Source organism: Oncorhynchus mykiss, chromosome 11 (genome assembly GCF_013265735.2).
Source record: "Oncorhynchus mykiss isolate Arlee chromosome 11, USDA_OmykA_1.1, whole genome shotgun sequence".
Taxonomy (NCBI): Eukaryota; Metazoa; Chordata; class Actinopteri; order Salmoniformes; family Salmonidae; genus Oncorhynchus; species Oncorhynchus mykiss.
In genome coordinates, this window is record NC_048575.1 from 8,010,138 (window position 1) to 8,032,782 (window position 22,645).

General features: G+C 45.0%; 1 protein-coding gene across 5 annotated transcripts in view; it reads right to left on the reverse strand.

The window, feature by feature from the left end:
- Positions 1–1,837: 1,837 nt before the first annotated feature.
- The window catches only part of LOC110535210 (solute carrier family 12 member 7), a 111,355-nt gene continuing 90,547 nt past the window's right edge, over positions 1,838–22,645 (reverse strand). For 2 of the 5 annotated variants that reach the window (XM_036934758.1, XM_036934761.1), the window contains 8 exons: positions 19,816–19,985; positions 18,256–18,387; positions 15,980–16,087; positions 15,253–15,366; positions 13,257–13,429; positions 12,196–12,210; positions 10,414–10,547; positions 1,838–6,556 (listed from right to left, as the gene is read on the reverse strand). In XM_036934758.1, the coding sequence (XP_036790653.1) occupies positions 6,465–6,556; positions 10,414–10,547; positions 12,196–12,210; positions 13,257–13,429; positions 15,253–15,366; positions 15,980–16,087; positions 18,256–18,387; positions 19,816–19,985 (938 nt within the window). In that variant the 3' untranslated portion in view covers positions 1,838–6,464. The remainder of the gene's footprint in view (positions 6,557–10,413; positions 10,548–12,195; positions 12,211–13,256; positions 13,430–15,252; positions 15,367–15,979; positions 16,088–18,255; positions 18,388–19,815; positions 19,986–22,645) is intronic. The other 3 variants (XM_036934760.1, XM_036934759.1, XM_036934762.1) reach the window with 3 other exon arrangements.

Sequence of the window (22,645 nt, forward strand, 5' to 3'; positions counted from 1 at the left end):
AGTTGTATTCCTTCTCGCATCGTTGTCACCATATTATCTAAAGTAACGTCATAGTCAGCATAGCTAATAGAACTAACGCGTTAGTAAACCCACTACAATCATGCAGTAACATTAGTGTTCAGTCAGTAAGCAGTTACACCGGCGGGCCCCGGTGGCAATAAATTAGTAAAACTAAAAGCTTACCTTGACTTGAAAGAGTTCCAGTGTTGTGTTGGATTGTCAGAGCCAGCTAGCTAACATAGCATCCCTCTGTTATAGCCAGCTAGCCAACATAGCATCCCTCTGTTATAGTCAGCAAGCTAACATAGCATCCCTCTGTTATAGCCAGCTAGCTAACATAGCATCCCTCTGTTATAGCCAGCTAGCCAACATAGCATCCCTCGGTTATAGCCAGCTAGCCAACATAGCATCCCTCTGTTATAGCCAGCTAGCCAACATAGCATCCCTCTGTTATAGCCAGCTAGCTAACATAGCATCCCTCTGTTATAGCCAGCTAGCTAACATAGCATCCCCCTGTTTGAGCAGGGTGTTTTAGTAGGCTAAACTAGCTAGTTGCATTTGCTAGCTAAGTAAGTGAAACTGAAGGGGGGAAAATGACATCTCTCTCCATCTCTTGCTTTTCTTTAATTTGGGAAGAAATTCATTTGTTCAAAACTGTTAACTACTGTCTTTCTCTCTCTTTGAGTCAACTACCCACCACATTTTATGCACTGCAGTGCTAGCTAGCTGTAGCTTATGCTTTCAGTACTAAATTCATTCTCTGATCCTTTGATTGGGTGGACAACATGTCAGCTCACGCTGCTAGAGCTCTGATAGGTTGGAGGACATCCTCTGGAAGTTGTCATAATTACTGTGTAAGTCTATGGAAGGGGGTGAGAACCATCAGCCTTCTAGGTTTTGTAATGAAGTCAATGTACCCAGAAGAGGATGGAAGCTAGCTGTCCCCCAGCTACACCACGGTGCTAACCTACAGAGTGCTGCTGAGGCTACTGTAACCGATGTGAAATGGCTAGCTAGTTAGCGGTGGTGCGCGCTAATAGCGTTTCGATAGGTGACGTCACTCGCTCTGAGACCTTGAAGCAGTTGCTCCCCTTGGGTGGGTAACGATGCTTCGTGGGTGACTGCCTGTGTGCAGAGGGTCCCTGGTTCAAGCCCGGGTAGGGGACGGATGAAAGCTATACTGTTACACTACTGTTGACCTTCTTTGCAAAATAGTGTTTTAATCAATTATTTGGTGACGTGATTCTATTTAGGATAGTTTTATCATAAATGTTTTACAATGTTTATGAAATTCACTGAAGTGGTCCTTCCTCCTCTGAGGAGGCTCCACTGACTGAAATGATCCAAACCATCCTCATCCATTTTTGTTCCGTTGCTAAACAGGGGTGTTTTAATGCCAAAACTAAATTAAACTGCAATTCAGCAGTACCTATCAGAGGTGACTAAGGTCAGAAAGAGTCACACAGAGGGCACTGCTTTAACACTACGGTCTTGTTAAACCAGATAAAAGGTCATTCAGGAGGCTATAGAAGGTGCATCTTTATAACCCTTGTTTGAATTCGGCAATTCACACCGACTGGCATGTTACACGTTCATTTTAATACTATAACATATGGGGGTTACTAGTGTAAGCTCCCTGAGGTTCCGATATGACATGCAGCATCTCCATGAGCTCTGTGATGTAATGGACTCTACAGCTCTCTCTCTCGCTCTCTCATTGGCTGCCCCCTGGTGGAGAGATTCTACAATGTTTTACCCCCTTATGACAGATGCAATATCATGGGATCAGTTACATGAATCAAAGGTACCTTTAAAAAAAAACAATAGAGCCTTCATATCACTTATGTAAGTAGATGCATTTATTCGCCACTTCTCAATATAACAATATACTTGCATACCTATCCTGCGGTCAATTTAACACAATGAACCTTTGGTTTTAAGTGGTTCCAAACGTCTTCCATTTAAGAATGATGGAGGCCACTGTGTTCTTGGGTACCTTCAAAGATGCTGAATTTATTTTGGTGCCGTTCCCCAGATCTGCACCTCGACACAATCCTGTCAAGAGCTCTACGGACATTTCCTTCCACTTCATAGTAAATGTCAGAGCAAAAACGAAGCTCGCAACTGTGGTACCTTGAAATAGACAGGTGTGTGCCTTTTCAAATGTGTTTTATTGAACTCATGTCCAATCAATTGAATTTACCACAGGTGGACTACAATCAAGTTGTAGAAACATCAAGGATGATCAATTTAAACAGGATGCATCTAAGCTCAATTTCGAGTCTCACAGCAAAGGTTCTGACTACTTATGTAAATAAGGTACGTTTTTAAATTTTTAATACATTTGCAAACATTTCTAAAAACTTGTTTTTGCTTTGTCATTATAGGGTAGTGTGTGTAGATCGGTGAGGGAAAATAATAACTTAATCCATTTTAGAATAAGGTTGTAACGTAACAAAATGGGTAAAAAGTCAAGGGGTCTGAATACTTTCCGAATGCACTGTATATCCTACACAAAATACTGTATTTACCTCAACAGAATAATGTATAGCTCAACACTACATTCAGTTGTGTCCAACGATGTAGCCCAGGATTAATGTTGGAATAGGAGATAATTACCCTGCTGAAATAAATATTTTTATTCAATGACAAACCTGACAAAATGACACAGTAGGCTATACAGTTCTGACATAATTCAGCACTTTTATTTATATCTACTCCGAGGCACGGATACAATTTAAAAGGGCTACCCCCTCCACTACGTGTGGCCCACAAGTGACTTCCTACTGGAGTCTGTGACGTGTATCCACTAAGCCGGGACAGCAGCAGTACCACCACACGCGGATACACTGCTTCTCCCTCAGAATGAGCGGAGGCTCACTCCTCAATCGCTTCATATAAAAGATTGTTACCATTTACAGAGAGAGAAGAAGAAGAAAAAAGAGAAAGCGATTTGAACAGGTTTATTCTCCTTTGACAACGGTATCCACGGTATTCACCTCGAGATACATTCTCTCGTCACTTGAACCAGAATGGTGGAACATATGCTGCTTACACGTCCTATACAGTTACCCAGAAGCCTTAGCTTTGTGTCCTCTAAGATTTTTTACACTACTAACAACGTGATATTTCATATCAGACTCAAAGATTTGATCTTTGGGGGCTAGAAACCTTAAAATAATAAAACATGTTAAATTAACTTAAAATCATATTAGTAACATAACCCATTCTCCAACTGGCTCCTCTAAAATCCTTTCTGTGAAATCTCCACCAGAGTCCAAGCAGAGGTCTTCAAAAACCTTGTCCATGTCGTGTTTCCAATGGGTTAGGAAAAAACACAAACATACCTGCAAATGTCTTGACATATAACCCCTACCCCTCCTTAAAATCACAAGACTCCAGTCCTGAAAAGTCACAGAGTCCGGTATAACGTAACTGTTAAGGGCAGACAGAAACTACGACTAACTAGACACAACATTGTCTAACCGATGGTCGACTCTACAAAAACAGAGACACTAATTGAAACATACTGTTGAAATATACAATGTTCTGGCTACAAAATACTGCACAGCTACAAAAAAAAAGTTCTAAATAAAATGCAGAGGAGGAGGGGGGGATTGGTTCCTTCCTTTGTCCCAATAGTTTCCTATATCTGGCGTCAGTTGCCTATAGAAGTAGCCTTCATGTGCCCTAGAAATCACAGATGCCATTGCCTCCACTGTTAATATGCAGCCTACAAGGAAGTAATTTTGTAACTAGGAACCTGCATACTGCTCGTTGGTATCACTGCTCTCTTTATTAAGCTAACGTATGGTCCTCAAGGCCTTCGTCAGAGCTCTCTTTTATTTCCCCCTCATCGTATTCAACTGTTACCATGCACCTGCTACAAAGACAGCTCAGATGTGCGATAGTACCTTTTCAATTTTGTAACCAGAAACTCCCCCAAAAATTTTTAGCTAATAATTTGTGTTCAAATGTGTGTAAATCTGTGTTTCCAAATCAAAAATAATTAAGTGGTTATAATGCATTATAATGTATTTACAAATTAAATTGATCTTGCCCCGCCCCGCCCTAAAAGCACCTTCGTCTGTTAACGCGTGCACTGTGGCTGACATTGACCAACATATACTTTCACATCAGTCCATTTGGCACGCTTCTTCCTATACAAAGTCACAATGATTCATCGGGGTCAGCTGACATGAAACCTAGAGAATAAGCATACAAATAATAGGAGAACAAAGCCTGACATTGAACAGTGTGATCAGCTGATTTATATGGCCCCCCACATCCTATGGCCCCCCACATCTGTCCTATATGATTGCTCTAAGAGACAGCATGTTTTCAGTAACCCCCCCCCACACTCTGCATGCTCATCTCCAGAGAGAGAAAACAGTGATGGTTCAGAGCTACTTCATAATGACACTCTTCCCGTCTATTCTATTCCAGTACAGACTCTTGGTTTGGTGTCCTGCGATTGACAAGTGATACTCACAAATCCCAACCATGTGAATGCAGTGGTCACTGTATTACAAGGAAAGGGAGGAAATACTTAGTCAGTCGTACAACTGAATGCATTCAACTTAAAATGTGTTTTCTGCATTTAACCCAACCCCCCGTGATAGCATCCCAGCCTAAAGACGTCTATTAGCAGAGCTAAACTATGCAGTGAACAGAAAATACTGCAGTACTGTAAATCGAAAAGACGGAGCAAAATGATGTGTGTTGACGATGTCCCTAATGACACCTAAAACGGACAAAACAGTGGTTCTGTCATGCCAAATAGTGTGCCCCTCTAAACCATTAGCATCCGTTGCTATATCTATTTGGCCGGGGCGGGGGGGGGCACACTATTTGGCATGATGGCTCCGATAACAACCTTTTGTTTCTGATTGAGGGTCGAAGACAATTTGACCAATTCTTTTAGTTGATGATTAGGTCAGATTGAGCTGTAGTGTCAAACCAGCTCATGATTTGTCCTGTACGTTGATGCATAGATCTAAAGGGCTCTGGTAGGGGAAGTACCTTAATGACCCCAGTTGTCCTAGACTTGTTAAGCTGTGGAACAGCACGTGAATTTAAACCAGCACTCCTGAACATAGGATCTTTACAACAAAAAAGTCATTTTCATACCCTGCACCCTTGAATACAATTTCCAATAAATCGCAACTTTGTGAATCTTTATATAAATATGCTTAATGCGGTGTACTGTGTGTAACATACAGTCAACAAGGGCTAAATACAATAGTATATAGTATGGCTATCTTCCCAATGCAACGGCTGTACTTGGGGGGCTTTGACCAATGCTACAGAGCCAATACCACAGGGTCCATTTAGGAGACCTCCCAGGCAAGGTGGACCACCTTCAGTGTCTCAGGGCTTAGTGAGATGTCTGCAAGTCACCACATCAACAGCATCTATTGCACAGCCAAATCCTTGGCCTATCCCATGCCAAAGCCCCCCACCACACACACATACACCTCTTTCAGACGTTGTGCTGCACTCAACAGCAACGAGCTGACAATTAGCAAAAGCAACATTAACAATTAATCCCTTGACAATTGAAATAAATGAATGAACCCTAGTCCAAACTGGTGGACCCATCCACTTATGAGCTAAACCTCCTCACTTCCTCAATTGGAAGTGAGGTTGACAGAACTCCTCTGCGAGTAGATTCAGACGAATAAGAGTGTACCAGTAGGACGGAAGAGCTCCTAATGTGACCCCCACCTTTAATAATTAAGGGACAATGGAGCTCAGGAAAGCTATAGCAACAACTTGATGTGTGGGACAGATTTGAAATAAAAGTAAGCTTTGTTTTGGACTTGCCATCCACTCTAACAGAGCTCTGCTGTGGGCTAGGATACTGCAACGATTCACCGAAGCATGTTATTCCAAGGCAAAATGTTTCTATTTGGTTCATACCGATATTAGATGGACCAGGAAATATTCATCTATTTCAGGGTTCATAGGAGATGTATTTCTGAGCTGAGAGATACCTTAGAGGCAGCCTGGTGACATCAATTTGAACCAAAATGAGGACAAACTAAATGATGATTCCCTACATAGTGCATTACACATGACTAAGGTCCATGGTACACACTTACCATGAACATACATGACAACTCAACACACACACACACACACAGAGAGACAGAGAGTGAGGAGAGAATAAGAAAATCTGAACAATAAACATCAACACGTGTCAAATTAAAAGTTAAAGTGTATGAATGCTGTATCCTCCAGTCGCTCGGCGTGATAGGCAGGCCCCAGGACACCTGTGCTCTCCACGAATCAGGGCGATGCTATCACATCACAAAACCCTGACTGGTCGTCCCTTCCGAGGTCAAGAAGTCCTCTGTCCAATACCATTGCACACCCCCCTCCGACAATCCCACAGCAACCCAGAGGATTATTTCTCCCTAAAATGCCATCTATTGCCGTGGCCATTTCGTGGGAATGAGCGTTTAAGAGTAGATAGTGATGACCTCGCGGCCGCCCCCGCGGACCAGGAGGACCCGGTTGAGACCCTCAAGCAGAACCTCCAGGAACTCCATGTCTGAGACGCCAGGGGTCAAGGAAGAAACCAGTCACATTACATGACACAAAATGCTATGTGGGCTAAAGCAAGAGGGACTGGTTTGGCAGATGATTGGATGGCTTTTAAACATCTCGAAATATGGGTGTGGCTATGATCCGTAAATTGAAAGCAGACCACTACCTGAAATCTACTTCACAAAATTTAAATAATCCATCAAAATTTTGGCAAGTAGTGAAAGGTTTGGAGTGCAGAAAAGATACATAGCTTCCTAATTGTTGGTCGACACACAGATTGTAACTGAGAGAACCTCCATTCTGAAAGCCTTGAACCAGCATTTTTTAGATGCAGGCAGTTTATTTGAAAAGGTCAAAGGTATAATTGAGCCCCCTATAAAATGTACCTGCCACCCCTGTACACTCCTTCACCAGGTTCTCCTTTTCATCCTTCTCTGTTTCAGAAGTTTGTAAAGCCCTGCAAGAAATGGATTTTAAAACATCCCCTTGCCCTGATGATCTAGACCCCCTCCTACACCTAGCCGCAGACATCATTGCTCCCCCCTTAACATGTATTTTTAACCTTACGCTTGATGTTATGGAAATCTGCTTTTGTACTGCCTCTCCTGAAAGGTGGAGATCCCTCCCTACTTGACAATTATCAACCCATATCAAAATTGTCTGTACTTTCAAAGGTACTGGAGTCCTTAGTTAGTAGGCAGCTAAATACCTACTTCCAAGAAAACAACATCTTAAATGGAATGCAATCAGGTTTTAGGTCTGGCCACAGCACTGTTTCAGCAACATTGAAGGTTTTAAATGACAGCTTTTGACACTGTTGACCATGCTGTGTTAGTATAAAGGTTAAAATGTTGTGGAATTACTGGTCATGCTCTAGATTGTGTACAATTTGATAGGTAATTTTTAAACCAATGTGTACAATGAGTCCATAGAAGTGTGCTCAGGTGTTCCGCAAGGTTCTATTTTGGGCCCACTGTTCATTTTGTATATCAACAACATTGGAGATCATATTGAAACAGAGGATGTTCTAATAGTAGTAGTTTATCTTTAGCTTTTGAAAATGCCCAAAGAGCATTTAACATCATACAACAGAACCTGCATGATTTAAATCTGATTCTAAATTCGGGTAAAACCAAATGCATGGTATTTTCAAATGCCAGGCATGTTACAAATCATGTCATTGCTACATTGACTGGACATACTATAGAGTAAGTTAAAGCGTACAAATATTTGGGTGTGTGGGTTGATGATGAGCTGAGCTTCACTGTGCATGTAGAGAACTTGATAAGGAAGCTCAAGCTGAGAATAGGTTTTAATTACCGGCATAAGGCTTGTTTTTCTTTTGATGCCAGGAAGGAGCTGGTACGATGTACATTACTGTCGGTTTTCGATTTTAGTGATGTTATATATATGCAGGCCTCAGCCACTACCCTGAGAGCACTTGATTCAGTGTATCATGCAGCCCTCAGGTTCATTACAAATCAGAAACGTCTAACACATCATTGTGATCTCTACAGCGCTGTTGGCTGGTCGTCATTGATCTTGCGTAGGCTTAAACACTGGTATACACTGATTTATAAGGCCATTTTGGCTAAAATGCCACTTTATCTCTGTTCTTTTTTAGTCAGTTCAGTAAATAAATATCAATTACGGTCCCATTCTGATTAGCTTCTAACAGTACCAAGAACTAGAACAGGTCATGGTAGAAATAGTTTCAGTTACTTAGCACCGTGGTCCTGGAATTCTCTCCTGAACACTTTAAAATGTGATGATCTAGTTTTGTTGGTGGAGTTTAAACACTTGATCGATGTATATATCATAGAAGAGTGTAATTGTTTTTGGGCCAGCTGTTTTTAGTCAAGATGTTTGTGTTTTTAATGTAATATGTTATTGTTATATTGTATGTGTGTTTATAGTTTTGTTTAATGTTGTGTTAGTGTATGTAAGTTGTTTTGTCTGAAACGTTGTTCCCCCTGCTGCTATTGGACCAGGTCTCTCTTGGAAATGAGAAAAAACCTGTATAAATAAAAAATAAAAAAATTACAACATTTTTAAAATGACAGGGGTGGATACAGGTCACGTGACTGGCAAGGGGAAAGCTTCACCTGTAAAGCTATTAGTTATATGTTTTAAAATGTTTTATTTCACCTTTATTTAACCAGGTAGGCTAGTTGGTGAACACCTTTATTTAAGCAGGTAGGCTAGTTGGTGAACACCTTTATTTAAGCAGGTAGGCTAGTTGGTGAACACCTTTATTTAAGCAGGTAGGCTAGTTGGTGAACACCTTTATTTAAGCAGGTAGGCTAGTTGGTGAACACCTTTATTTAACCAGGTAGGCTAGTTGGTGAACACCTTTATTTAACCAGGTAGGCTAGTTGGTGAACACCTTTATTTAAGCAGGTAGGCTAGTTGGTGAACACCTTTATTTAAGCAGGTAGGCTAGTTGGTGAACACCTTTATTTAACCAGGTAGGCTAGTTGGTGAACACCTTTATTTAAGCAGGTAGGCTAGTTGGTGAACACCTTTATTTAACCAGGTAGGCTAGTTGGTGAACACCTTTATTTAAGCAGGTAGGCTAGTTGGTGAACACCTTTATTTAACCAGGTAGGCTAGTTGGTGAACACCTTTATTTAAGCAGGTAGGCTAGTTGGTGAACACCTTTATTTAAGCAGGTAGGCTAGTTGGTGAACACCTTTATTTAAGCAGGTAGGCTAGTTGGTGAACACCTTTATTTAAGCAGGTATGCTAGTTGGTGAACACCTTTATTTAAGCAGGTATGCTAGTTGGTGAACACCTTTATTTAAGCAGGTAGGCTAGTTGGTGAACACCTTTATTTAAGCAGGTAGGCTAGTTGGTGAACACCTTTATTTAAGCAGGTAGGCTAGTTGGTGAACACCTTTATTTAAGCAGGTAGGCTAGTTGGTGAACACCTTTATTTAAGCAGGTAGGCTAGTTGGTGAACACCTTTATTTAACCAGGTAGGCTAGTTGGTGAACACCTTTATTTAAGCAGGTAGGCTAGTTGGTGAACACCTTTATTTAAGCAGGTAGGCTAGTTGGTGAACACCTTTATTTAACCAGGTAGGCTAGTTGGTGAACACCTTTATTTAAGCAGGTAGGCTAGTTGGTGAACACCTTTATTTAACCAGGTAGGCTAGTTGGTGAACACCTTTATTTAAGCAGGTAGGCTAGTTGGTGAACACCTTTATTTAAGCAGGTAGGCTAGTTGGTGAACACCTTTATTTAAGCAGGTAGGCTAGTTGGTGAACACCTTTATTTAAGCAGGTATGCTAGTTGGTGAACACCTTTATTTAAGCAGGTATGCTAGTTGGTGAACACCTTTATTTAAGCAGGTAGGCTAGTTGGTGAACACCTTTATTTAAGCAGGTAGGCTAGTTGGTGAACACCTTTATTTAACCAGGTCGGCTAGTTGGTGAACACCTTTATTTAACCAGGTAGGCTAGTTGGTGAACACCTTTATTTAAGCAGGTAGGCTAGTTGGTGAACACCTTTATTTAAGCAGGTAGGCTAGTTGGTGAACACCTTTATTTAAGCAGGTAGGCTAGTTGGTGAACACCTTTATTTAACCAGGTAGGCTAGTTGGTGAACAAGTTCTCATTTACAACTGTGACCTGGCCAAAATAAAGCAAAGCAGTTCGACACATACAGTTCGAGATACAACTCAACTATTAACGAGTAAACAACTTCTGCAAAGAGATCATCCTCAACTTTGTCAGATCGCCGATGACGATGCATTTGAAGTTAACTTTGGATAAACATGTCCAACTAAGCAATGCACAATGCTACTGACATAAATAGTGAAAGTTGAATAAAACTGACATTTGTCTTTAAAAAAGGATACAGTTCTCGTCGCCCGATCTGTTCTTGGGCGGTCCCGGCATGTTGAGCAGGACCAGGTGGGCTCCTTGTGACCTGTTCACCACCACCTCGTTCAGCTTGACCGCAGTGTGCATCCGGCGCACGTTGGACTGGTTCCTATACCACACCATGGTGACAGTGAAGAAGAGCAGGCTGAACACACCTCAACCCTGAACTTCGACCCTGACTTTTCCAATATTGACATTGAATCCTTACTAGAAATACGATGCTCAGCTCCAACTTTTGACCAGTGATCCTCCGTGTACGTCATCAATTTATAAAACACGGTCTAAAATTAGGACTCAACCAACAACAGCTAATCTAAAAATATGTCATTGTTCTCACTTGACATTAAATATTGGTAAGAAAATGCGATTTGTCAAAAATCAAAGCATTCAGTGATGATTGATAAAACACTTCTTGATAATTCTGAGCAAATAGTTTGTATCGTGAGATCGGTAGCCTTTAACACAAAGAGATGAGAACACGAAGCAGGACACGAAGCAGGACACGAAGCAGGACCGCTGGGTGGCTATGATAGCGAAGCCTTAGGCGTTATCATTATTAGAGATCAGGATGGCAGTCGAAGCAGCGTCATACTCCACATAGCAGCCGTGGCAGGAGGGGCCTGGTGTACTGACTAACACAATGGGTAAACCTGTGGGTATGAAATATTCCGAATGCTGATTGGTTGACAGCCACGGTATATCAGACCGTATACCAGGGGTATGACAAAACATGTATTTTTACTGCTCTAATTACATTGGTAACCAGTTTATAATGGCAATAAGGCACCTCAGGGGTTTGTGGTATATGGCCAATATACCACGGCTAAGGGCTGTGTCCAGGCACTCTGCGATGCATCGTGACTAAGAACAGCCCTGAGCCATGGTATATTGGGCAAATACCACAAACTTATTGCTTCAGTATAATACCGTGTTGTAAACACAGCACTCCAGTATTCAACTTGTTCTTTAATTGACCAGTTCAATATGAGATTGGGTGATATATTGAAAAGCCCTTCTTGAGTTAGAGCGAACAGCAAAGTAAATAAAATAAAATGCAGAGCATGATATGAATGGCTCGAAGCTGAATAAACACATCACTAATACAACGAGGCACTTCCAAAAAACTGCTGTTTTCCATCCAGTTGAGATTTGACAGTGTAAGGACAATATCAGACTGATTGTAATTACCAATTGAAATGGATTTTGAACCCCTGATAGCCTTTGGATCTGGTCTCTATACTAGACAACAAGGCATTAACAGTATTGTTTGCTATGACTAAGGTCTGTGTATGGAAAGCGCAATTTTTGGTTGCACCTGCTACATAACATGATGCAATCACATGCAAATTAACTCTAGGGAGGTCCTTCCAGGTTAACTCTAGGGAGGTCCTTCCAGGTTAACTCTAGGGAGGTCCTTCCAGGTTAACTCTAGGGAGGTCCTTCCAGGTTAACTCTAGGGAGGTCCTTCCAGGTTAACTCTAGGGAGGTCCTTCCAGGTTAACTCTAGGGAGGTCCTTCCAGGTTAACTCTAGGGAGGTCCTTCCAGGTTAACTCTAGGGAGGTCCTTCCAGGTTAACTCTAGGGAGGTCCTTCCAGGTTAACTCTAGGGAGGTCCTTCCAGTTTACGAGACAAATGTTGGGAGGAATGGGATATGGCTGGGAGGTAAACAAGATGAAGGAAACAGAAATTGACTACTGTTACAGAGCAACAGGCATACACATGCACACAGCCTATGGTAAAATGAAATGTGACTTACAGACTCTCCCACTCTCTAGAAGGAGGAAAACGAGACAAAACAACAAACAGGCTTAGACACTTTCCAGAAACCCCTAGTGTATCTACTGTAGCACAGTTAAACACAGACACCCCTGGTGTATCTACTGTAGCACAGTTAAACACAGACACCCCTGGTGTATCTACTGTAGCACAGTTAAACACAGACACCCCTGAGGTATCTACTGTAGCACAGTTAAACACAGACACCCCTGGTGTATCTACTGTAGCACAGTTAAACAGACACCCCTGGTGTATCTACTGTAGCACAGTTAAACAGATACCCCTGGTGTATCTACTGTAGCACAGTTAAACACAGACACCCCTGGTGTATCTACTGTAGCACAGCTAAACACAGACACACCTGGTGTATCTACTGTAGCACAGCTAAACACAGACACACCTGGTGTATCTACTGTAGCACAGTTAAACAGACACCCCTGGTGTATCTACTGTAGCACAGTTAAACACAGACACCCCTGGTGTATCTACTGTAGCACAGCTAAACACAGACACACCTGGTGTATCTACTGTAGCACAGTTAAACACAGTGCTTCCCTAATTTTAGCGGGATGGTTCCAGTCAGATGTTTTCACAGCTCAAATGTACTGTAGTCAAGAGGTGGGAAAAACAAATCGGACAAACTAACTCTTTTAAAATGTATGTTCTCCATTATTAGCCTCTGTGGGTCAGGTCCAGTATAGTGTCGTAATAATGTTGGGGCTTGTTTGATTTTAGGCTGTGTATTCAACTAGACGTTCTATCTGCCCTTTGAGATGGTGGGATCAGAGAGACAAAGACATGATGGTCATTAGTCCAAACGGTGCATGTGATGCTCTGCGTGGTGGAGCCATGCATTGGATGTGCCCACACACAGTTACACAGTCAACATGCCAACGCAGCCTGAACACACACCATGCAGAACGTGTAACCATTATAAAAAGGGGTTCTACAGATGGTCGAGATACTTGCTGAAGAGTCATTGGCTACTCCATTTTGGATCTGGAAGGATGAAGGATAAGAGGTTCATAGTGGTTGACTTACGGCTTCATGTTGAAGAGGTCGCGCACACCCATGTTGACCTCGGAGCGGTTGCGGTTGCGCTCGGAGAGGAACTTATCCTTGGTCCACGTCATGTGGACTCGGTCAGGGCCGGTGTCGGGCTTGTCGTTGAGCGCGGCATGGGATGCCGTGTTTCTGTCGTGGATCAGCTGGGCCTGAAAGAGATGGAAATGATGAGAGACAGAGACACACCGACAGACAGACAGAGGCAGAGAGAGAGAGACAGAGACACACCGAGAGACAGAGACACACCGAGATACAGACAGAGACAGAGAGACACACCTAGAGACAGACAGAGCGAGAGACAGATATATATATATATATTATATATGAGCGAGACACAGACAGACCGAGAGACAGAGAGGCAGAGAGAGAGAGACACACCGAGAGACAGAGAGACACCTAGAGACAGAGAGAGAGACAGATATATATATATATATTATATATGAGAGAGAGACAAACAGAGAGGCAGAGAGAGAGGGAGAGAGAGAGAGACACACCGAGACAGAGACTCACAGAGAGGCAGAGAGAGACAGAGACTCACAGAGAGGCAGAGAGAGACAGAGACACACCTAGAGACAGATATATATATATTATATATGAGAGAGAGACAGAGACAGACCGAGAGACAGAGGCAGAGACACACCGAGACAGAGACAGACAGAGAGGCAGAGACACACCTAGAGACAGATATATATATATATATTATATATGAGAGAGAGACAGAGCGAGAGTGAACGAAAGACAAAGACAGAGAGACAAAGAGAGAGAGACAGAGGAAACGAGAGATATATATATATATATATACAGAGAGGGAGAGACTAAACTATAGAGTTCCACAAACCTGGTAGTCAGAAAGACACCACTCATGCAGTCAGCTCACATAGCAAAAACACATGTTACATCACAATAAACATGAATGACATGGAAAGTAGACAGGGTTACAGTCATACCCAAATCTATGATGTGCAAAGTGTTCTTTACACAGGCCAATAGCCCTTTGGTAAGGAGTGAGAGAACATGCTAGTTGGAGCTATGACACTGACAAAGAGTGAAGATCCATGCATAATGCTTGTCTCTGGTGGTTGGTGATTGGTAGTAATGATGATGCTGGTCTCTGCGGTGGTAGGGGCCTGCAGTCACAGAGGTGTTGGGGTTACAGATGGGGGGGTGTTGGGGGGGGGGAGTGATCCACAGGGAATGAACCAGGTGGAAGGGTGGGGGGGAGTGAAGATCCACGGGGAATGAACCAGGTGGAGGTGGGGGAGAGAAGATCCATGGGGGGGTAATGGTGATGCTGGTCTCTGGTGGTTGGTGACGGGGGGGGTTAATGGTGATGCTGGTCTCTGGTGGTCGGTGACTGGGGGGGTAATGGTGATGCTGGTCAGTGACTGGGGGGTAATGGTGATTCTGGTCTCTGGTGGTTGATGACTGGGGGGGGTAATGGTGATGCTGGTCTGGTGGTTGATGACTGGGGGGGTAATGGTGATTCTGGTCTCTGGTGGTTGATGACTGGGGGGGGTAATGGTGATGCTGGTCTCTGAGGGTTGGTGACTGGGGGGGTAATGGTGATGCTGGTCTCTGGTGGTTGGTGACTGGGGGGTATAGGTAATGCTGGTCTCTGGTGGTTGGTGACTGGGGGGGTAATGGTGATGCTGGTCTCTGAGGGTTGGTGATGGGGGACGGGGGGTAATGGTGATGCTGGTCTCTGGTGGTTGATGGTGATGCTGGTCTCTGGTGGTTGGTGACTGGGGGGTAATGGTGATGCTGGTCTCTGGTGGTTGGTGACTGGGAGGTATAGGTAATGCTTGTCTCTGGTAGTAATGGTGATGCTGGTCTCTGCGGTGGTAGGGGCCTGCAGTCACAGGGGTGTTGGGGTTACAGATGAGGGGGTGTTGGGGTTACAGATGAGGGGGTGTTGGGGTTACAGATGAGGGGGTGTTGAGGTTACAGATGAGGGGGTGTTGAGGTTGGCTACCTCGTCCTCCTGTGTGCCCTCCAGCTGTCGACTGGGGTCAGATTCGGAGCCTGAGGCTCCGGTCTGGTTCTTCCTCCGGATGGAGCTACGCGACGTGTCGGTGATACTCTGAATCTGAGGGCCGTGCCGCCCCGCATCAGCAGCCAGACAGTACAGGGGGCCAAAGGTCATACAACGAACAGTAGGGGTAAGGGAGGTGGCTAGGAGAGCTCTGATACCCACAATCCAATGACATATCTAGGTTGTGTTTATACAACCTCCCATAGATAAAACCCTGGATATCTAACCTCATTGGTGATGTCTATCCAGGGACCAACAACAGCTCAAATGTGACCCAAGTCAGAAATGTACCCACATTCCAATGGCATTATGCACATTTTTGTCTCATCAAGACTGACTTGCAAGTCACAATAAGTACATTCAAGAAAGAAACATGAAACCACATAACACGAGCACTGCAATTAAAATCCTTCAAGATAAAAGTACTAAATGAATATAACATGAATGTTGAGTGTTGAAAATCAGTAACAGATTATATTTCTTTATAGAAACAGAATACCTACATCGGCATGGGTAACATAACAAATGGCACCCTAAGCCCTATTTAGTGCACTCCTTTTGACCAGAGCCTATAGGTCCTGGTGAAGAGTAGGGTGCCATTTGGTACGGCACTTTAAAAGGCCGACTGTTGTAGTGAGTGTGCCCTGCAGACAGGGGGCGGCGTTACCTCTCTCTCCCTCTCCGTCCGCGACAGCTGCATCTGTTTCAGCATCTGAGAGCGCTGCTCCATCACCAGGGTCTTCTCATAGGTGAAGGCTGAGATGTCGCTGTCGTGCTGATCACACACACACATTATTATGCAGGGTAAGGCATAATGTCAGTTATGAATGGTTCTATAGGGACGTGTCAGTTATTAATGGTTCTATAGGGACATGTCAGTTATGCATGGTTCTATAGGGACATGTCAGTTATGCATGGTTCTGTAGGGACATGTCAGTTATGAATGGGACATGTCCCTATAGAACCGTTCTTAACTGACATGTCCCTATAGAACTGTGCTTAACTGACATGTCCCTATAGAACCGATAATAACTGACATGTCAGTTAAGCACAGTTCTATAGGGACATGTCAGTTAAGAACGGTTCTATAGGGACATGTCAGTTATGCATGGTTCTGTAGGGACATGTCAGTTATTATCGGTTCTATAGGGACATGTCAGTTATTAATGGGACATGTCAGTTATGCATGGTTCTATAGGGACATGTCAGTTATGCATGGTTCTATAGGGACATGTCAGTTATGCATGGTTCTGTAGGGACATGTCAGTTATTAAATGGTTCTATAGGGACATGTCAGTTATTAATGGGACATGTCAGTTATTAATGGGACATGTCAGTTATGCATGGTTCTATAGGGACATGTCAGTTATTAAATGGTTCTGTAGGGACATGTCAGTTATGCATGGTTCTATAGGGACATGTCAGTTATTAAATGGTTCTGTAGGGACATGTCAGTTATGCATGGTTCTATAGGGACATGTCAGTTATTAAATGGTTCTATAGGGACATGTCAGTTATGCATGGTTCTATAGGGACATGTCAGTGATTAATGGGACATGTCAGTTATTAAATGGTTCTGTAGGGACATGTCAGTTATGCATGGTTCTATAGGGACATGTCAGTTATTAAATGGTTCTATAGGGACATGTCAGTTATTAAAGGGTTCTATAGGGACATGTCAGTTATGCATGGTTCTATAGGGACATGTCAGTTATTAATGGGACATGTCAGTTATTAAATGGTTCTGTAGGGACATGTCAGTTATTAAATGGTTCTATAGGGTCATGTCAGTTATTATTGATTCTTTAGGGGAATGTCAGTTATTATTGATTCTTTAGGGGAATGTCAGTTATTACCGGGGCGTGTCAGCTATTACCGGGGCGTGTCAGCTATTACCGGGGCAGGTCAGCTATTACCGGGGCAGGTCAGCTATTACGGGGGCAGGTCAGCTATTACGGGGACAGGTCAGTTATTACCGGGGCAGGTCAGTTATTACCGGGGCAGGTCAGTTATTACCGGGGCAGGTCAGTTATTACCGGGGCAGGTCAGTTATTACCGGGGCAGGTCAGTTATTACCGGGGCAGGTCAGTTATTACCGGGGCAGGTCAGTTATTACCGGGGCAGGTCAGTTATTACCGGGGCATGTCAGCTATTACCGGGGCATGTCAGTTATTACCGGGGCATGTCAGTTATTACCGGGGCATGTCAGTTATTAACAGGGCAGGTCAGTTATTATGGGGGCAGGTCAGTTATTATGGGGGCAGGTCAGTTATTACGGGGGCATGTCAGCTATTACCGGGGCATGTCAGTTATTACCGGGGCATGTCAGTTATTACCGGGGCATGTCAGTTATTAACGGGGCATGTCAGTTATTATGGGGGCAGGTCAGTTATTATGGGGGCAGGTCAGTTATTATGGGGGCAGGTCAGTTATTACGGGGGCAGGTCAGTTATTACGGGGGCAGGTCAGTTATTACGGGGGCAGGTCAGTTATTACTGGGGCAGGTCAGTTATTACCGGGGCATGTCAGTTATTACCGGGCAGGTCAGTTATTACCGGGGCAGGTCAGTTATTAACTGGGGCAGGTCAGTTATTACCGGGGCAGGTCAGTTATTATGTGGGGCAGGTCAGTTATTATGGGGCAGGTCAGTTATTACCGGGACAGGTCAGTTATTATGTGGGCAGGTCAGTTATTACCGGGGCAGGTCAGTTATTAACTGGGGCAGGTCAGTTATTAACTGGGGCAGGTCAGTTATTAACTGGGGCAGGTCAGTTATTAACTGGGGCATGTCAGTTATTAACTGGGGCAGGTCAGTTATTACGGGGGCATGTTAGTTATTACGGGGGCAGGTCAGTTATTATGTGGGCAGGTCAGTTATTAACTGGGGCGTGTTAGTTATTAATGGGACATGTTAGTGTCCCAGAGGTGTACAGGTAAGCTCACCATCTCCACCACCTCCACCTCAGCGTCCAGACGGAGGTGGTAGAGGAACATCTGCAGGTCCTTCTTCATCTGAATACTGTTGTCATCCATATTAGCCACTGTGAAGATACGCATCTTACACTTCCTCCAGACCTGGAGAGAGCGTGAGAAGAGAGCGAGGAGAGAGCGAGGCGAGAGCGAGGAGAGAGCGAAGAGAGAGCGAAGAGAGAGCGAAGAGAGAGCGAAGAGAGAGCGAAGAGAGAGCGAAGAGAGAGCGGAGAGAGAGCGGAGAGAGAGCGGAGAGAGAGCGGAGAGAGAGCGGAGAGAGAGCGGAGAGAGCGGAGAGAGAGCGTGGAGAGAGCGGAGAGAGCGGAGAGAGAGCGGAGAGAGAGCGGAGAGAGAGCGGAGAGAGAGCGGAGAGAGAGAGCGGAGAGAGAGCGGAGAGAGCGCGGAGAGAGCGCGGAGAGAGCGCGGAGAGAGAGCCAGGAGAGAGCCAGGAGAGAGCGAGGAGAGAGCGAGGATGGTATAGGAAACAGAGTGAGAAAGAAAAGAGTAGGAGAGATAGAGGGAAAAAAACAGGAGAATGAAACTCTCCATTTGATCTGTGTGTAACCCAATACAACGTGTCAATTACATAGTATAATTATGTGTGCCTATAAAGTGTGTTAAAAATTAAAAGTACTGTACAGTACAGTATGTTCATCCTCTCAATTTATTAAGTACACCACCCTGTTCACCAAAATGGTTCGCTCCTAAGACAGCGAGTCACGAGGCCATGGCTTGCAATATAAAGCAGGCATCGTTAGAATGGGCAAAACCAAGTGACCTAAGTGAATTTGAGCGTGGTATGATCGTCGTTGCCAGGCACGCCGGTTCCAGTATCTCAGAAACAGCCGGCCTCCTGGGCTTTTCACGCACGACAGTGTCTAGGGTTTACAGAGAATGGTGCAACAAACACAAAACACCCAGTCAGCGCCAGTCCTGTGGACGAAAACAGATTGTTGATGAGAGGTCGAAGGAAAACGGCAAGAAACAGGCACATATTGGCGCAGTACAACAGTGGTGTAAAAAAAAAACAGCATCTCGGAACGAAGTAGCCCATCCTTGTCGCGGATGAGCTGCTTACTGCAGACGACCACACCGGGTTCCACTCCTATCAGCTAAAAACAAGAAGAAGCCGCTCCAGTGGGCAACGCCGTCACCAGTACTGGACAATTGAGGAGTGGAAAAACATTGCCTGGTCCGACGACTCCTGGTTCCTGTTGCGTCATGCTGATGGCAGAGTCAGGAAGTAGCATAAGCAGCATGAGTCCATGGCCCCATCCTGCCTTGTGTCAACAGTACAGGCTGGTAGTGGTGGTGTAATGGTGTGGGGAATGTTGTCCTGGCACACGTTACGACCCTTGATACCAATTGAGCAACGTTTGAACGCCACACCTTGTAGAATTCACGCCCTGAAAAATTCAGGCTGTTCTGGAGGCAAAAGGGGGTCCGACACAGGTACTAGATGGACGTACTTAATAAACTGGCCAGGGTGGGTTTTTTTGTATTACAACCCGGTGAAATGCTAACCGTAGATACCTTGTGCTGGCGGAGGAGGAAAGGTAGCAGCATGAGCAGTCCTCCGTCGTGGACGATCCACCACACGTCTATGGTGCCCTCGCCCAAGCGATCCGTGTTGGTGGGGAAGCTGTCCACGTTCTTGGCCACCAGTAATGCCTGATTTGCCGCCGTGGTCTCCCTCACAGTTTCTGTGGAGAGGACAGAGAGAGAAAGGCGGTTAAATACGTACACACAAACACACACGCCCCCATCTCAGTAATGTTATTATAGAGGATTGTGCATCATGTTCATTTAAAAAGACACATGTAATTATCAGATGCTTCATAATAGCCAGGAAGACATCGCACTGGGAGCCACATTTGAAATGGAATACATTGAATACATGGAGCAGGGTGGGATTTTGTTCTCATTAAAACATGATTTAAATTTATTTTTTTTGGAAGGGCTGTGGTAATCATTACATTAATACGTTAAATATATACATCTCATGGTAGTGGGAAGCTATTTGATCGGTTTTTCACGGGTCCATTATCTTATAGCAACCCGATATTCTGGGCAGCCCTGGTGTGATGGGGAGGAATGGCAGAGCAGACCGTCATATGACCCTAAATATTTTGATGTGCAACTTGGAATGAGGACCAGTGATTCTATAGCCGAAAATAAAACTCGCATTTGTGCTGTTTTTGGAACAATGTTTTGAAGCTACATGTCATTGTTCCCTCTTCAGAGTACACTGACGAGGTATTGTATCATTACCTTGACCGTGAGAACCAGGGGATCTCAAGGTTTCTATAGACACATAAAGTATATAGGCTATTACATATCACTGGAGTAGCCTAAAGGTCTACCATGTAATTTGTCCACGGCATCTAAACTGACAACCCCCCCCCCCCACCCCCCTCATCTATAGAACTAACACATTATACAGTGAAAAGCACGTCACATGACCTCCTGTCCAGACCATCCACTCCACCACTGCTTCCATCAGATCTGTCTGATATATGGACAGGTGTGGGGTGGGAGGGGAGGAAAGGTATCTGTCTGATATATGGGCAGGTGTGGGGTGGGAGGGGAGGAAAGGTATCTGATATATGGACAGGTGTGGGGAGGGAGGGGAGGAAAGGTATCTGATATATGGACAGGTGTGGGGTGGGAGGGGAGGAAAGGTATCTGTCTGATATATGGACAGGTGTGGGGTGGGAGGGGAGGAAAGGTATCTGTCTGATATATGGACAGGTGTGGGGAGGGAGGGAAGGTATCTGATATATGGACAGGTGTGGGGTGGGAGGGGAGGAAAGGTATCTGTCTGATATATGGACAGGTGTGGGGTGGGAGGGGAGGAAAGGTATCTGTCTGATATATGGACAGGTGTGGGGTGGGAGGGAAGGAAAGGTATCTGATATATGGGCAGGTGTGGGGTTGGAGGGGAGGAAAGGTATCTGTCTGATATGGGCAGGTGTGGGGTGGGAGGGGAGGAAAGGTATCTGATATATGGGCAGGTGTGGGGTTGGAGGGGAGGAAAGGTATCTGATATATGGACAGGTGTGGGGTGGGAGGGGAGGAAAGGTATCTGATATATGGACAGGTGTGGGGTGGGAGGGGAGGAAAGGTATCTGATATATGGACAGGTGTGGGTTTGGAGGGGAGGAAAGGTATCTGATATCTGGGCAGGTGTGGGGTGGGAGGGGAGGTATCTGTCTGATATATGGGCAGGTGTGGGGTGGGAGGGGAAGAAAGGTATATGTCTGATATATGGGCAGGTGTGGGTTTGGAGGGGAGGAAAGGTATCTGATATCTGGGCAGGTGTGGGGTGGGAGGGGAGGTATCTGTCTGATATATGGACAGGTGTGGGGTGGGAGGGGAGGGGAGGTATCTGTCTGATATATGGGCAGGTGTGGGGTGGGAGGGGAGGAAAGGTATCTGATATATGGACAGGTGTGGGGAGGGAGGGGAGGAAAGGTATCTGATATATGGACAGGTGTGGGGTGGGAGGGGAGGAAAGGTATCTGATATATGGACAGGTGTGGGGTGGGAGGGGAGGAAAGGTATCTGACATATGGACAGGTGTGGGGAGGGAGGGGAGGAAAGGTATCTGATATCTGGGCAGGTGTGGGGTGGGAGGGGAGGAAAGGTATCTGATATCTGGGCAGGTGTGGGGTGGGAGGGGAGGAAAGGTATCTGATATATGGACAGGTGTGGGGAGGGAGGGGAGGAAAGGTATCTGATATATGGACAGGTGTGGGGTGGGAGGGGAGGGGAGGTATCTGTCTGATATATGGGCAGGTGTGGGGTGGGAGGGGAGGAAAGGTATCTGATATATGGACAGGTTTGGGGAGGGAGGGGAGGAAAGGTATCTGATATATGGACAGGTGTGGGGTGGGAGGGGAGGAAAGGTATCTGATATATGGACAGGTGTGGGGTGGGAGGGGAGGAAAGGTATCTGATATATAGACAGGTTTGGGGAGGGAGGGGAGGGAGGGGAGGAAAGGTATCTGACTGATATATGGATAGGTGTGGGGAGGGAGGGGAGGAAAGGTATCTGACTGATATATGGACAGGTGTGGGGAGGGAGGGGAGGAAAGGTATCTGACTGATATATGGACAGGTGTGGGGAGGGAGGGGAGGAAAGGTATCTGATATATGGGCAGGTGTGGGGTTGGAGGGGAGGAAAGGTATCTGTCTGATATGGGCAGGTGTGGGGTGGGAGGGGAGGAAAGGTATCTGATATATGGGCAGGTGTGGGGTTGGAGGGGAGGAAAGGTATCTGATATATGGACAGGTGTGGGGTGGGAGGGGAGGAAAGGTATCTGATATATGGACAGGTGTGGGGTGGGAGGGGAGGAAAGGT